The 13,908-nt window shown below is 55.6% G+C and overlaps 1 protein-coding gene across 2 annotated transcripts in view; it reads right to left on the bottom strand.

The window, feature by feature from the left end:
- ARMC9 (armadillo repeat containing 9) overlaps positions 1-13,908 on the bottom strand; it is a 121,557-nt gene that overhangs the window by 27,239 nt on the left and 80,410 nt on the right. For both annotated transcript variants that reach the window (XM_062193393.1, XM_062193397.1), the window contains one exon: positions 13,684-13,739. In XM_062193393.1, coding sequence (XP_062049377.1) covers positions 13,684-13,739 — 56 coding nt within the window. Of the gene's footprint in view, positions 1-13,683; positions 13,740-13,908 lie in introns of those variants that run through there.

Genomic DNA, 13,908 nt, shown 5'->3' with positions numbered 1-13,908 from the left:
CACCACTGCGCACCGAAGCCTGCAGTGGTCACGGGCACGCCCCCAGCCTGCATGAAGCGCAGTCCCACCAGCTCCTGCTCTGAGACCGCAGGCGAGTCTCTGGTCCTCTCTGCACTCTGGTTTTCTCCTCCAGAACACGGGCTGAGAATAGCACCTGCTGGGCAGAGTGGGTGTGGGGGAGAAAGGGGAGAAACCTGGCAGAGCGTGTGGCCCAGCCTGCACGCCCAACAGGCTCAGGAAACAGCGGGCTGTGTGGCAGGCTCAGCTCTCTGGGAGACTGCCGATGCCAGATCAGTCTTCCGCCACAGCCTCCCTGCCTCTCCCTGCTTCTGCCACTTTCCCAAGCCTGCCCCCCGCCCCACCCCAGCTGCTGAAATTCAGACTTGGAGCAGCTGCTCTAACACCTTTTTAATTTTAATCCTGTGTCTGGGCGAGACGGAGAGAGGGGGCATCCCCGTCTGTTGGTTCACTCCTCAAATGCCTGTAGCAGTGCCGTCCCAGAACCAGGAGCCAGGAACTCTGGGTCTCCCACGTGGGTGGTGGGGACTCGGCACTGGCACCGTCACATGCTGTCTCCCAGGAAGCTGGAATTGGAGGAGCCGGGACTCAAACCCAGGTGCTCCCATTTGGAACAGGGGTTTTCCGAGCAGGATCTTAAGCGCTGCATCAAACGCCTGCCCCTCTAACACCTTTCTTCTGTGCTAAGTTGCATCTGGAAGACTTCGGCCTTTCCCAGTCACGGTGAAAACGAAGGGGATCGGCATGGATATCGGGATGGAAGGTTCTAGAACCTGGGTGGCAGCAGCAGTGGGATGACGGAGTCTGCGACCAGGCAAGGTCCCTGGGGCTCCTGCAGGCCCAGAGAGTCCACTTCCGGGAGAAGAGGGAGGGGAGCTAGAATGTTCGGTGGGGCCGGCCTCTGAGGCTCGGTGTCAGCCTTCTATTTTCTTCATTCGAGGCTTTGCCATCTGAGGCCTTGCTGACCCTAGAGAGGCAGCCCCTCCCCCCAGCTGCCAAGCCCTGGAGACCCCACAGTCCCATGCGTACTTCCCCTGCCAGGCCTGTCCTGCTGACCCCAGCTGAGCCCAGGGCTTCCCCATGCATGCTGTGCAGCTTCCTGGTCCCTGTAACAAACTCCCTTCTGTAGATCCCTCCACCTCAATGCCCGGGGTGCTGTCTCTCTAGCGAAGCTCCTCTGTGGTGCCTGTGCCCACCTCGGGGCCGTGGGCTGGGATGCCGGACGCACACGCATCCGTGTCCGGGGCGCTTGGCTGCTGCTCGGGGGCGAAGGTGTGTGTGCACAAAGAGGCCGCGGAAGGCCAGCAGTCACTCCGGGCTGCAAACGCCCTGAGCACGCTGCCAGGTGCTTTGGCTACGACCCACAGGATGACACAGAAGCCACGGGCTCACGTCCCCTGCCTCCGCCTCGCCGCTCTTTGGACGCTCATGTTTGCGCCCAGGGCCACATGCTGGTGAAGTGCATCTGAAGAGAGCCATGTGTTCATGTCTATTTGGAAAATTAATGGAAGAATTCCTTTAACAAAAGAAGGCCCAATTTTTCTGCTTTTTACCTTGATGATTTAGCAAATGTGGTTTTTAAAAATTAATTTATTTGAAAGGCAGAGTTAGGAGAGAGGGGGAGGGGGAGAGAGAGAGAGAGAGAGAGAGAGAGAGCGCGCGCAAGAGACAGAGATCTTCCATTTACTGGTTCACTCTGCAAATGGCCATACTGGCTGGAGAGGGGTCATTCCAAAGCTAGGAGAAAGGAGCTTCTTCTAGTCTCCCATGTGGGTGCAGGGACTCAGGCACTTGGGCCACCTTCTACTGCTTTCCCAGGCCCATTAGCAGGGATCTTGATCAGAAGGGGAGCAGCTGGGAATCAAACTGGCACCCCTTATCTCTCTCTGCAACTCTGCATTTCAAATAAAATAAGTAAATCTTAAAAGAAAAAAGTCTAGGGGCAGGCTTCGTGGAGCAGCAAGTTAAGCTGCCACTTGCGACACCAGCGTCCCGGGTCAGAGTGCTGGGTGGGTCCTGCCTGCTCCACTTCTGATCCAGCCCCCTGCTAATGCACCTGGGGAGGCCGTGGATGATGCCCAAGCACCTGGGCTCCTGTCACCCACGTGGGAGACCTGGGTGGAGCTCATGGTCCCAGCTTTGGTCTGGCCCAGTCCTGGCTGTTGAGACAATTTGGAAAGTGAACCAGGAGATGGAAAGGCTCTCATCCTGCCTTTTAAATAAATGAGTGAATAACTCTTAAAAGAAAAAAGGTAAAACACGTCGGGCTGTCTGGGCCAACCACACGTGATGGTCCCTGGCTCTGAGCTTACTGCGGCCGCCCCACGCTCTTCCTGTACCTGGCCAGGAGACTCCCTGCCCAGGTCAGCAGGACCCAAGGGAGGGGGGTCGGGGAGAACAAGAAGACAAAAGAGAGCGAGGTGCCGAGGCGAGCAGGCAGTTTCCCGAGTGCTGATGAGCTGACCACAGGACATAATCCTCCCTGCCAGCCCGGCCCCTGTGCCTCCAAGTCCTGTGCCAAGCTGAGCTAGGGGAGGGGCATCACGAACGTGTACGGAGCAAAGAGCCGGACAGCACAGTGCACCAGGCCTACAGGAACAAGCCTCAGGGCAGGCCCGCTCCCGGCAGAGGGCAAGCTGGGGCGAGAACACCAGCGGGGCGGGAAGCAGGCCAAGGACACCTGTGGTCCATATGCTGCCCAGAGGGCCGTGGCCCCGGGTCAGGTGCCCCTGAGCTCCATGAAAGCTCTGGTCTAGAAGGTAATGTGAACTCTAAGGCTGAACACTCCCCCTCTGCCTTAAGCGTCATTGTCACTACCTCTGGTTTTCAAGACTTTGTGTGGGCACCTGGAGAGAGAGAGCGAGAGCGAGAGAATGAATGAATGTGTGCGTTATCGAGATCTTCCATTTGCTGGTCCACTCCCAAAATGCCTGCGACAGTCAGGGCTGGGCCAGGCCAAAGCCAGGAGCCAGGAGCTCTACCCGGGTCTCCTACAAGGGTGGCAGGGGCTCAAGCACTTGAGCCAACATCTGCTGCTTCCCAGGCCCATCAGTAGGAAACTGCAGCAGAAAGGGCGAAGCTGGGACTGGAGCCAGACATTCTGATACGGGGGTGGGTATCTCGCCCAAGCGGCAACTTACTGGCTAGGCCACAATGCCTGCTCCCCTTATCACTGTTCTTTTTATTTTGTTTTAAAGATTTATTTATTTGAAAGGTAGAGTTACACAGAGAAAAACAGAAAGAGAGACAGAGAGATCTTCCGTACACTGGTTCCCTTCTTACATGGCTGCAATAGTTGGAGCTGGGCCGATCAGAGGCCAGGAGCTTCTTCTAGGTCTCCCAAGTGGGTGCAGGGGCCCAAGCCCTTGGGTCATCCTCCACTGCTTTCCCAGTGCATTAGCAGGGAGTTGGGTCAGAAGCAGAACAGCCAGGATGTGAGCCAGCGCCCATATGGGATGCCAGCACTGCAGGCAGTGGCTTTACCTGCTAGGCCACAACATTGGTCCTTTATTGTTTTTAAATAAAAAAAAATTAATTTGAAAGGCAAAGACACATACCCACGGTGGGGGTGGGGGAGATCTTCCATCTACTGGCTCACTCCCCAGATGGCCACAATGGCTGGGGCTGGGCCTGGCTGAAGCCTGGAGCTGGTCTCCCGTGTGGGTGAGCAGCTGCCTCCCTCGGGTCTGCATCAGAAGGAAGCTGCAGTCAGGAGTGGAGCCAGGACTCGAACCCAGGCCCCGTGCCATGAGGCATCCTAACCGGCATCGTGACAGCTGGGCCACATGCCCACCATTCTCGGTCACTCCGCACTGTCTCCTTGCTTGGGTTCTCCACCCTCACGTGCAAGGTCTTGATTGGACGGCTGTGCAGTCCCCACTTGCTCGTCTCCCTCTTATGCAGGCCTCTCCTGGACGGAGCTGCTAGCCCTCCCGACTGCTAAAACTTTCCAGCCTCCTGTCCACCCAATTCTGATCTCACTGTGTTGGCTCTGCTACGCCGTTTTGCCGCACGCCCATTATCAACCTAAAACAACCAACAGCCTCGTCTGCTTCCTGTCTGGAACTCCGAAGAAAGTGTTAATTTGGCCATTACACTGCCTCAGTCCTCTACCAAGCAGTTTCTGCTAATGACTCACATTGGAATTAATCACCCTCCAAATGACTTTGGCTAGAACAGGTACACGGCAGGGCCTCGCGTCACATGTCTGGGCTACTTAAATCAGCCGAGGCACGGCATGAGACGACTCTGAAGTGACAGAGACACACTGTGCTCACGGAACACCCCACTCCGCTCCCAGCGGCCTATACATTTAACGCAGCCTCTTCCCAAATCCCAGCTCGTCACGGGGAGGGGAGGGGAGGAAGGAAGAATCTGTGCCACGAAGCTTGGGAAAACTGCAAATAAAAAAGGAAAATCAGACAAAAGGCACCTTTTCCTTAGCTTTATAGACGTCAATAATTTACCTTATGGGAACTTATGTAACAGAACATATTTGGATAGCATAATGGCCGTTAAACTTGAGTGCAATTCTGGAGCTCAATGATTCACAGTTTAATAAAAAAAGGATTTGAGTACTGAAACAAGACGTGGCCAGCTCTTTAAAAGTCAAACACTGTACATTTGTTTGTTGTAATTTTTTTTTCTTTTCTTTAAGATTTATTTATTTGAGAGGCAGAGTTAGAGAGAGAGGGAGAGACAGAGAGAGGACTTCCATCCACCGATTCAATCCTCAAATGGTTGTAACGCCCAGGGCTGGGCCAGGCTGAAGCCAGGTGCTCGAGCTTCATCCGGGTCTCCCACGTGGGTGCAGGGGCCCAAGCACTTGGGCCGTCTTCCACCACTTTCCTAGGCCGATAGCAGGGAGCTGGATTGGAAGTGGAGCAGCTGGGACTCAAACTGGTGCCCAAATGGGCCGCCAGCACCGCAGGGACATGGGCAGAGCCGGTCCCTATGCTAACTTTTCAAAACAGAAGTTGCAAAGCCACTGAAGCTGCCTAATGGGCCACGGGAATTCTCTGCACTATCTTCTGTAAATAAAGCGGAACCTGCCCTGTCCCTTCCCCCTCATCCCCGAGGAGCCCTGCTGGGGACGTCACCACGCGGCCCCCACCGGAGAAACATGGCCTGGTGCAGCTGACGCTGCCGAACGCCAGGCGCACGGAAAGTGGGCAGAGGAAACCACAGTAGCGCCACTTTGCCAGGCAACAACAGGCCGCTGAATTAAAGGTTAAGCCGCAGTCACGAACGCTGGGTTACTATCTTGCCTGCGCGACGCAGCCCGGGCTTGCCGTCCGTCCACATCCACCCAGGACCAACAGTAACTAATCACCGATGATCCTTTGTGTCAATACTCAGCAACAAAGCACGAGTATTTACGGCGCTGGGCACCTTTATTGACCGTCACGGTTCATCCTGGAACTGCACCGACTGACATTTGCACAGAGGGCACAGAAGCACGGGCGGTGAAGCCGCTGTGGCCCCGGCCCCAGCCCGGGCAGCGTCACCAACTCTGCTGGAGATCAGCCCACTCCTCCCTGCTAACACGGGGACAGAAAGGACACGTGGGCAGGTGGGCGGGCGGACGAGGGGCACAGGGTAGGCGGGGGGGGGGGGGTTCAGCTCTGCATGTCTTTGTGGAAGCAACAAGAATTAATTTTTTAAAAATCTCCACAGTTGTGGCTCATTTTTAAACACATACTCTGTGTAACAAGATGAGACACGCAGATAAAGCACTCCCGCCACAGGAAAGCACAAGGCTCATCTTGAGGAAATTTAAGTTGCGATCTGAACCAGGCACCCTTCTCTATTTTTAAAGATTTATTATTTAATTTATTTATTTGAAAGGCAGAGAGGGAGAGACATACAGAGAAGAGATCTTCCATCCTCTGGTTCACTCCCCAAATGGCTTCAATGGCCAGACTGGGCCAGGCCAGAGCCAGGAACCAAGAACTCCATCCGGGTCTCCCATGTGGGTAGCAGAGGCCCAAGGACTTGGGCCACCCTGCACTGTTTTCCCAGGAACATTAGCAGGGAACTAAACTGGAAGTGGAACAGTTAGGACTCGAACCAGTACTGATAGGGGATTCCAGCATTACAGACAGTGGCTTAACCTGCTGTGCTACAATGCTGACCCTCCTTTTCTTTTTTCTTTTCTTTTCTTTTTTTTTTTTTTTTTTAAGGCAGAGTTAGTGTGAGAGAGAGACAGAGAGAAAGGTCTTCCTTCTGTTGGTTCACTCCCCAAATGGCTGCTACTGCACGCTGCGCCGATCAGAAGCAAGGAGCCAGGTGCTTCCTCCTGGTCTCCCATGCGTGACCCTCCTTTTCTATTACAAAAAAATTTAAAAAAAAGTTTATTGATTTGAAAGGCAGAGTGATTAAGAGAAATAAAGGAAGACAGATCTTCCATGCACTGGTTCCCTCCCCAAATGGTCACAGCAGCCAGGACTGGGCCAGGCTGAGGCCAGGAGTCCAGAACTCCACCCGGCCTGCCACACGGGTGCCATCACCTGTTGCCTAGCAGGGTGCACGTTAGCAGGAAGCTGGACCAGAGGCAGGGGTGGGACTGGACCCCAGGCACTCTGACACGGACGTGGGGGTCCCCAGCAGAGGCTTTATGCACCACGACACCCACCCCCAGCACTCTTTTTCAAGGCACGCTATTTGTACTTCAAAGAACAAATGGCAGGATTGTTCCACTGCCCCACTTCAATCCAGCTCCCTGCTAATGGCCTGGGAAAGCAGCAGAAGATGGACGGAATGTTTGGGCCCCTGCACCCACATGAGGGACCTGGATGGAGTTCTAGGTTCCTGGCTTCGGCCTGGCCCAGCCCCCGCTGCTGCAGGCATTTGGAGAGTGACCCAGTGGGTGGAAGGCCTCTGTCTGCCTCCCTGTCTCTCTGAGAGTCTGCCTTTCAAATAAATATATATTTTTGTAAATCAAAGAGCAACTGACAAACTGGTTATTCAGAGTTGGGACTACGGCAGCAGACATCTCAGACGTTAGAGAGGCAGGCCTGCTCCCGCAAGGAAGACAACTGACAGTATTTGTTCGCCATGGCCTTGAACCTTCCAGAGAAAGTGAAAATCCTGAAGACTGGCCCAGCCCTGTGGGCGAGGCCGGTGCCAGAGCTAACTAACACGACTGCTTCCGAGGTTGCACAACGCAACGCGCCACGCTCCCAAGAACTGCGAAGCTTCGGGAGCCGGAGTCTCCAAATACCAATGACAGAAAAGCACGTTCGGGTGAGAGGGCGGCTGAGAGTGCAAAGGGCAGGCTGCCACGGGGACGGGGCGGACCTGCTCCTCCTCCACGCGACAGGAACGCCGGTGAGAGCCGGTAGAATCCACCCTCTCGGCGGATTTTGAAATTTCCGTTTCAAGCTGCTCTGGAAATGAACCAAGGTCGCAACAATCCGAGGGGGCCGCGCGAGGAGAAGGGCCCCTCGGGGTGAGAACGGGGGCGCACACAGTCACGCCTGCCCTGGACAGGGTCCGAGCGCCCTGGAGGCACCAGGAGCGGAGCTATCAGGACTGCCTCGGGCTGGTCACCTCCAGCAACCCTCCCCGGGGCTTGGCTCTGAGGATGAGCAGCTTGCTCAGTGTCAACAGTCTTCTCCCTAGGACTTTGCCAAAACTACGTCCTCAGCGGACAGATCAGAGAAGTCACAGAGGGGCAGGCGTCTGACACCACCTGGAGGGGGGGTGGTGCGCTGCAGCCCAAATCCAAGCACCTGGTTCAAGTCCTGACTCCGCGGCTTCCAATCCAGCTTCTTGCGAATGTGCACCCTGGGAGACAGCAGGTGAGGCCTTGAGTCCCTGCCACCCACAGGGGGACCTGGATGGAGTTCCAGGCTCCTGGCTCCAGCCTGGCCCGGCCTGAGCGGTTACAAGCATTTGGGGGATAACTGGTGGATGGGAGATCGCTCTGCGCCTTTCAAACAGAATGAAAATAAATTTCAAAAAATATTTAAAAGGGAAATCACACACACAAAACTTAGGAAACAAATGAAAAGGCACATTGTGGGATGCAGAAAAAGCAACTACAAATGCCTGAGTTAGAAAAGAAGAAGGGGGTGGGCATAACGGCACGGTGGGTTAAGCCGCTGCTGGGGACGCCACATCCCGCACTGCAGACCGGTTCAAGCTCTGCCTCCTCTGCTTCCAGTCCCGCTCCCTGTTGCTGCAACCCAGGCAGCAGAGGAGGCTGGCTTGGGCGTCCCTGCCAGGCACCTGGGAGACACGGATGGAGGTCTAGGCTCTGGGCTTTGGCCTGGCCCAGCCCCAGCTGTTCCACACATCTGGGGAGTCAATCAGTGAATGGAGTCTGTCTCTCTCTCTCTCTCTCTCTCTCACTTTGCCTTTCAAATAAATAAATAACTCTTTTCTTTACGAAGAAGAAAGATTCTAAATCAATAACCTGACATATCTCAAGGAACCAGAAAAAGAGGAACATTAAACCTAAAGCAAACAGAGGATAGATCAGAAGACAAATGAAATAGAGAACAGAAAAGCAACAAATGAAAAACCAAAGTAGTAAAAAAACTGGTTCTTTGAAAATACTAACAAAAGTGATAAACCTTTAGCTAGATTGGCAAGAAAAAGAAGACTCAAGTGGCCAGCGCTGCGGTGTAGCAGGTAAAGCTGCTGCCTGCAGTCCAGCATCCTGTATGGGCATTGGTTCAAGTCTCGACTGCTCCACTTCCGATCCAGCTCTCTGCTGTGGCCTGGGAAAGCAGCAGAAGATGGCCCAGGTGCTTGGGCCCCTGCACCCGTGTGGGAGACCCGGAGGAGGCTCCTGACTCTTGCCTTCGGATCAGCACAGCTCTCGCTATTGTGGCCATCTGGGGAGTGAACCAGCAGGTCAAAGACCTCTCTCTCTCTGCCTCTCCTCTCTGTAACTCTGCCTTTCAAATAAATAAATATTAAAAAAGACTCAAATTACCAAAATCAGAACTAAAAGATGGGACATCACTATGCACAGGCTTTTATACCATTTTCTACAAACTTTTTGAAGATTCCTGTACGCAGATTTCAAAAATGTTCTGCACTAAAACAAACATCCTTTAATTCCATTCTCCACAAACTTTCTCAAGTACCCTCAGATGCTTAATATAAAAAGAACCTGCATGCGAGAACACAATTCTTCAAAGTGCCAGGGGCACCGGCACACCCTCCCGTGTACACACTCGTCTGACGACAGGTTCGTTTCTCTGGAGGTGTGCGTGGGTCCGGGGTCTCGGTCAGGAAATGACGCAGGCACCTGTCCTGCAGATGCCATCGCCTCCTCCGCCCCTGGCTGTCTCCCAGCCCCCTCAGCTCGAGCCTTCCCAGCACCGTGACTTCTTTCTTTTAAAGATGTATTTATTATTTGAAAGTCAGAGTGGGGGGGGGGGGGGAGAAAGATACCTTCCATCCACTGGTTCACTCCCCAAATGGCCACAACGGCTGGGCCAGGAGGAAGCCAGGAGCCAGGAGCTTCTTCAGGGTCTCTCACGTGGATGCAGGGGTGGGCCTTCCTCCACTGCCTTCCCAGGCACAATAGCAGTGAGCTGGATCGAAGTGGAGCAGCGGGACTTGAACCAGTGCCCACATGGGATGCCAGCGCTGCAGGCGGCAACATTACGGGTTGTGCCACGCCACCTCTCCCCCGTCCCCCAGCGCCATCTTAAGGAAGGCTTGGGTCTCTGCCGTCTCAAAGCCTACAGCCACAGCGGAGCTGCCCTGTCCTGCACGGCTGTCCTGGCAGACGGGCGCACCTCTCGTTTCCCACCCCTCCTCAGTCCCCTCCAGCTTGGCTCTTGCCCCGTCAGTGCACAGCGATGTGCAGCCTCCGGCCGCTCCATGCAGCGCCCGTGCTGCCCGCCCTCGTGCCGGGGGAGCCTCCAGCCCAGCGAGAGCAGGCTCCCTCCACTTCTCACCCACACTTCCTCATTCCTACGCGCCCTCACAGGTCCTACTGTTAACAAGGAAGGGCGTAACTTTCCACTCCTCTCCGCTCCCTGGACACACAAGCGCACCTGTACCACCGGCGTGTGTTTATGTGTTTGCTTTCTCTCAAACACTGCTCATTTCACGTTACAATTTCCTTGCTGCATTTCCCGTTAAATCCTCGACGGTCTGTAATGGGAGGACATACCTCTGGCTCCACCTGTAAAACTGCTTTACCTCAGCACACAAACCCGCGTATGCACACTCGAAGCTCGGCTGGAACACACTGGATGGGGTCAGCACAATTTCACAAATGAGAAAAACAAGACCTTGCATCCTGTGTCGCAGGAGAGTTTCTGGGGAGCAGGCCCGGAAGCCGAAGTTGAAGCCTAAGCCGGGATTTGGGCTCAGCGGGAGGCAGAGCCGGCTGGCTTTACCCTGGCCGCAGGTCCCACCCCACAGGGCCACTCCCTCTATGGTCACTCAGCAGATACCTGGAAACCCCTGTTTGGGGTCGAACTATTAAGTTACCATTGTTGCACTATTAAGCAAGATGAGGGAGGACTCTGGGCCCTGGCGGTCACTCTGCTGCCTCCCTCAGCGTGGGCGCCGTGGGGTGACGCCGCGCGCCCGGGAAACCTTCCTCTGGCTTCAGTGTCTGCCGCTTTCGCTTCCCCTCCAATTTCATCTATTTAATTAAAAATATTTATTTATTTATTTGAAAGGCAGAGTTGAGATAGGGGGAGAGAGAGAGAGAGAGAGTCTTCCACCCACTGATTCACTCCCCAAATGGCTGCAACAGCTGGAGCTGGGCCAATCCAAAGCCAAGACCCCCGAGCCTCCCATGTGGGTGCAGCAGGGGCCACGCCAACATCACAGGCAGTGGCTTTGCCCGCTATGCCACAACGCCGGGCCCTTCCTCTCCTATTTTAAAAGATAATGATGGGGGCCAGCACCGCGGCTCACTAGGCTAATCCTCCACCTGCGGCACCGGCACCCCAGGTTCTAGTCCTGGTTGGGACACCGGATTCTGTCCCAGTTGCTCCTCTTCCAGGCCAGCTCTGCTGTGGCCCGGGAGGGCAGTGGAGGATGGCCCAACATCCGCATGGGAGACCAGGAGGAAGCACCTGGCTCCTGGCTTCGGATCAGCACAGCGAGCCGGCTGTAGCAGCCATTTTGGGGGTGAACCAATGGAAGGAAGACCTTTCTCTCTGCCCCTCTCTCTCTCACTGTCTAACTCTGCCTGTCAAAAAAACAAATTAATTAAAAAAGATAGTGATGGGGCCAGCATTGTGGTGTAGTGGGTAAAGCTGCCACCTGCAGTGCCAGCATCCCATATGGGCACTGGTTCGAGTCCTGGTTGCTCCACTTCTGGTCCAGCTCCCTGGTAATGTGCCTGGGAAAGCAGTGGAAGATGGTCCAAGTCCTTGGGCCCCTGCACCCACGTGGGAGACCTGGAAGCAGCTCCTGGCTTTGGACCAGATGAGCTGTAGCCTTTGCGACCACTTGGGGAGTGAACCAGTGGATGAAACACCTTTCTCTCTCTCTCTCTGCTTCTCCCTCTAACTCTGCCTTTAAAATAAATAAATAAATTTTTTAAAAAGACAATGATAAAAGTCATGCCTGCTCCTGGTGAATGAAAGCTGAGAAAGACGCGGATGTGACCAGCATGGCCTCCCTGGCGCTCTGCAGGGCCCTGTGAGGACCACGGGTAGGGTGTGCCCACCACCTGCTCACCTGAGCTCACTACAGTCACAGATCCTTTCCTGGTAATTTCCCACTCGCCTTCTCTCGGGGGTCTTCTAGTTATCACAAGAAACATTCTCAAACATCAAGTTCTTAAAATAAAAACCTGCACAGTAGTAAAAAGCCCAGAAAATCAACGAAGACCTCGGCATCTGTCCGCTTCTAACAGACCACAATCACGTCCCGAGGGAACCTTCTGGAAGCTTCTTAACCAGAACACCTGCGTCCAGTCAACATTCCCTCGGGATCCGAACCATAGGGATGAGGAGCAAAAAGGAGCTAAAACCAAAGCTACTGAAGAGGCAGAAACCGGCCCAGAGGACGTGGTGGGAGAAAGCTACTGGGGTCAGTGATGACATCGATAGTGCCTGCGGAATTCGGGGAGCGTGGGAGGCCGGGCACAAAGCCGCTGTCCTGTTGCGGACACACTGAGGACCCCGGGGGCCCAGCCACCTGCTTCTGTGTGCTGCACCTTCAGAAGGATTTTTAATGTCTAAATATTTGGGGAAAAAGAAAACCTGGTGACGGGACAATTGTATGAAATTCAAGTTTACGTGCACAGATGGCTCTGTGGGAACCCCGTGGTGTTCACACAGCTAGGCGCCGTGGATGGTGGCCCGTGTGGGCAGCGCAGGGCCCTCTGCTCCTATGGCACCCAGGCCTGCAGGTCAAGTTCCACACGGCACCGCAAGGCAGGAGGAGCGCCCGCTGCTGCCACCTACAGCTCGGGAGGAGAACGGCAGGCAAGGAGGCAGTCACCGGGCACCTCCCAGCGTGTCCTCTCGGTGGGGGCTCTGGGACAACTCTGTCTCCAGCTGAGGCCATCACTGGACACCCGCCCGCATGAGCCTGTCCTCCTGTCCGCCTGAGCCCACAGCGGGTGGCACGGGGAGACAAGATGACCAGCGGCTGTTCTCAAGGCCGTGCGGTTGCAGCCGGTGTGGGAGCTGTGGCCCACGCCTGGCCCTTCACAGCCAGCACGCTGACTGCCACGCAGGTGAACGGGGCTCTCACAGTGGAGGGAAGGAGCAGAGCGATGCAGCCTGCGGTCTGGGCGGCAGCAGCGGCAGGAGGGGCCACTCGTGGTGGAAACTGCCATGCTCAACTTCCCTACAATGCAGACGCACACGCAGTCTGAGGTGTGGGCTGTGGGGGAGATGTTGGCCTGTGCATGACAGGGGATGAGGAAATGGGAATTTGTAGGGAAAACACAGCTGTGTGCAACGGCACGAGAGGAAGCCCGAAGGCAGAGCGGCCGCTCCCTGAAGTCCTGGCTCTCGTGCAGAGACCCTGGTCCGGGGCCCCAGCCCTCTCCCTGCGGTGGCTCAGGGACCTCCCCTGCAGGAGCCAACGGGACCGTTAGGTCTGATAACACCGCATTTTCCAAAGGCTGCTTCCAGAAAACCTCCACCCAGAAATTCTAAGAGGGAGGAGGGGGAAGAAACAGCCCCCCCCCCATCCTTGACAACTCTGGGCTGAATGGACACTGCGCCTGGCCGATGGCCTGGCAGGTGCACTGTCTTCTTTACTTCACTAAACTGGCCCGGTACACCTGCCGCTCCCGTCTGGGCTCTTCCTCATGCAAAGACGACGACCTCGGAGCAGCCATCTCTGCTAACGTGCACGTCCATTAACGCTCCCACCCTGTGCCCTGCCTCCCCCTCCCATCACAAGGCACAGCAAGTGCCGCGCGCTGGGCTGCCCTGGCCACGGGCTCCGCGTGGAATGTGGCACAGGCCATGTTCTGGGACTTCTGAGTGGCTTCCCTCTCGGAGCCTGGCTGCCCACAGGGAGAGCAATGGCCAGCAGGCGCACGGAGGGAGGCGCAGGACCCCCGCCCAGCAGAGCGTCAGCCGCCCCCAGAACTGGGCGGGAAAATGCAGCAGGAACTCAAAACCCCTTCCCGACCAACTTAGGGCAGGAAAGAGCCTCAGGACTGTCTGGCAGGAGACTTCTAGGAGGTGCCAAGAGCCAAGAGCCAAGACTTACTTCATCTTCTTCTTCTTCATCGTCGTCCGACTCAAGAACGCCATCCATTAGCTCTTCTGTAAAGAAAACAAAAACTCAGTGACCCGCCTCCAACACAGCAGTGCACGGCCACGGGCGGCGTGGAAGCATCACGGCGAGGGAGGTCACGGTGGGGTGGGGGGCACCACGGCGAGGGAGGTCACGTGGGGGCCCGCCCTCTCCTACCCGCTCCTAATCGCAGCATTT

The sequence above is a fragment of the Lepus europaeus genome, chromosome 1 (assembly GCF_033115175.1).
Source record: "Lepus europaeus isolate LE1 chromosome 1, mLepTim1.pri, whole genome shotgun sequence".
Classification (NCBI taxonomy): Eukaryota; Metazoa; Chordata; class Mammalia; order Lagomorpha; family Leporidae; genus Lepus; species Lepus europaeus.
The sequence above is the reverse complement of the archived record's forward strand: the minus strand, read 5'-3'. Positions and strand labels throughout refer to the sequence as shown.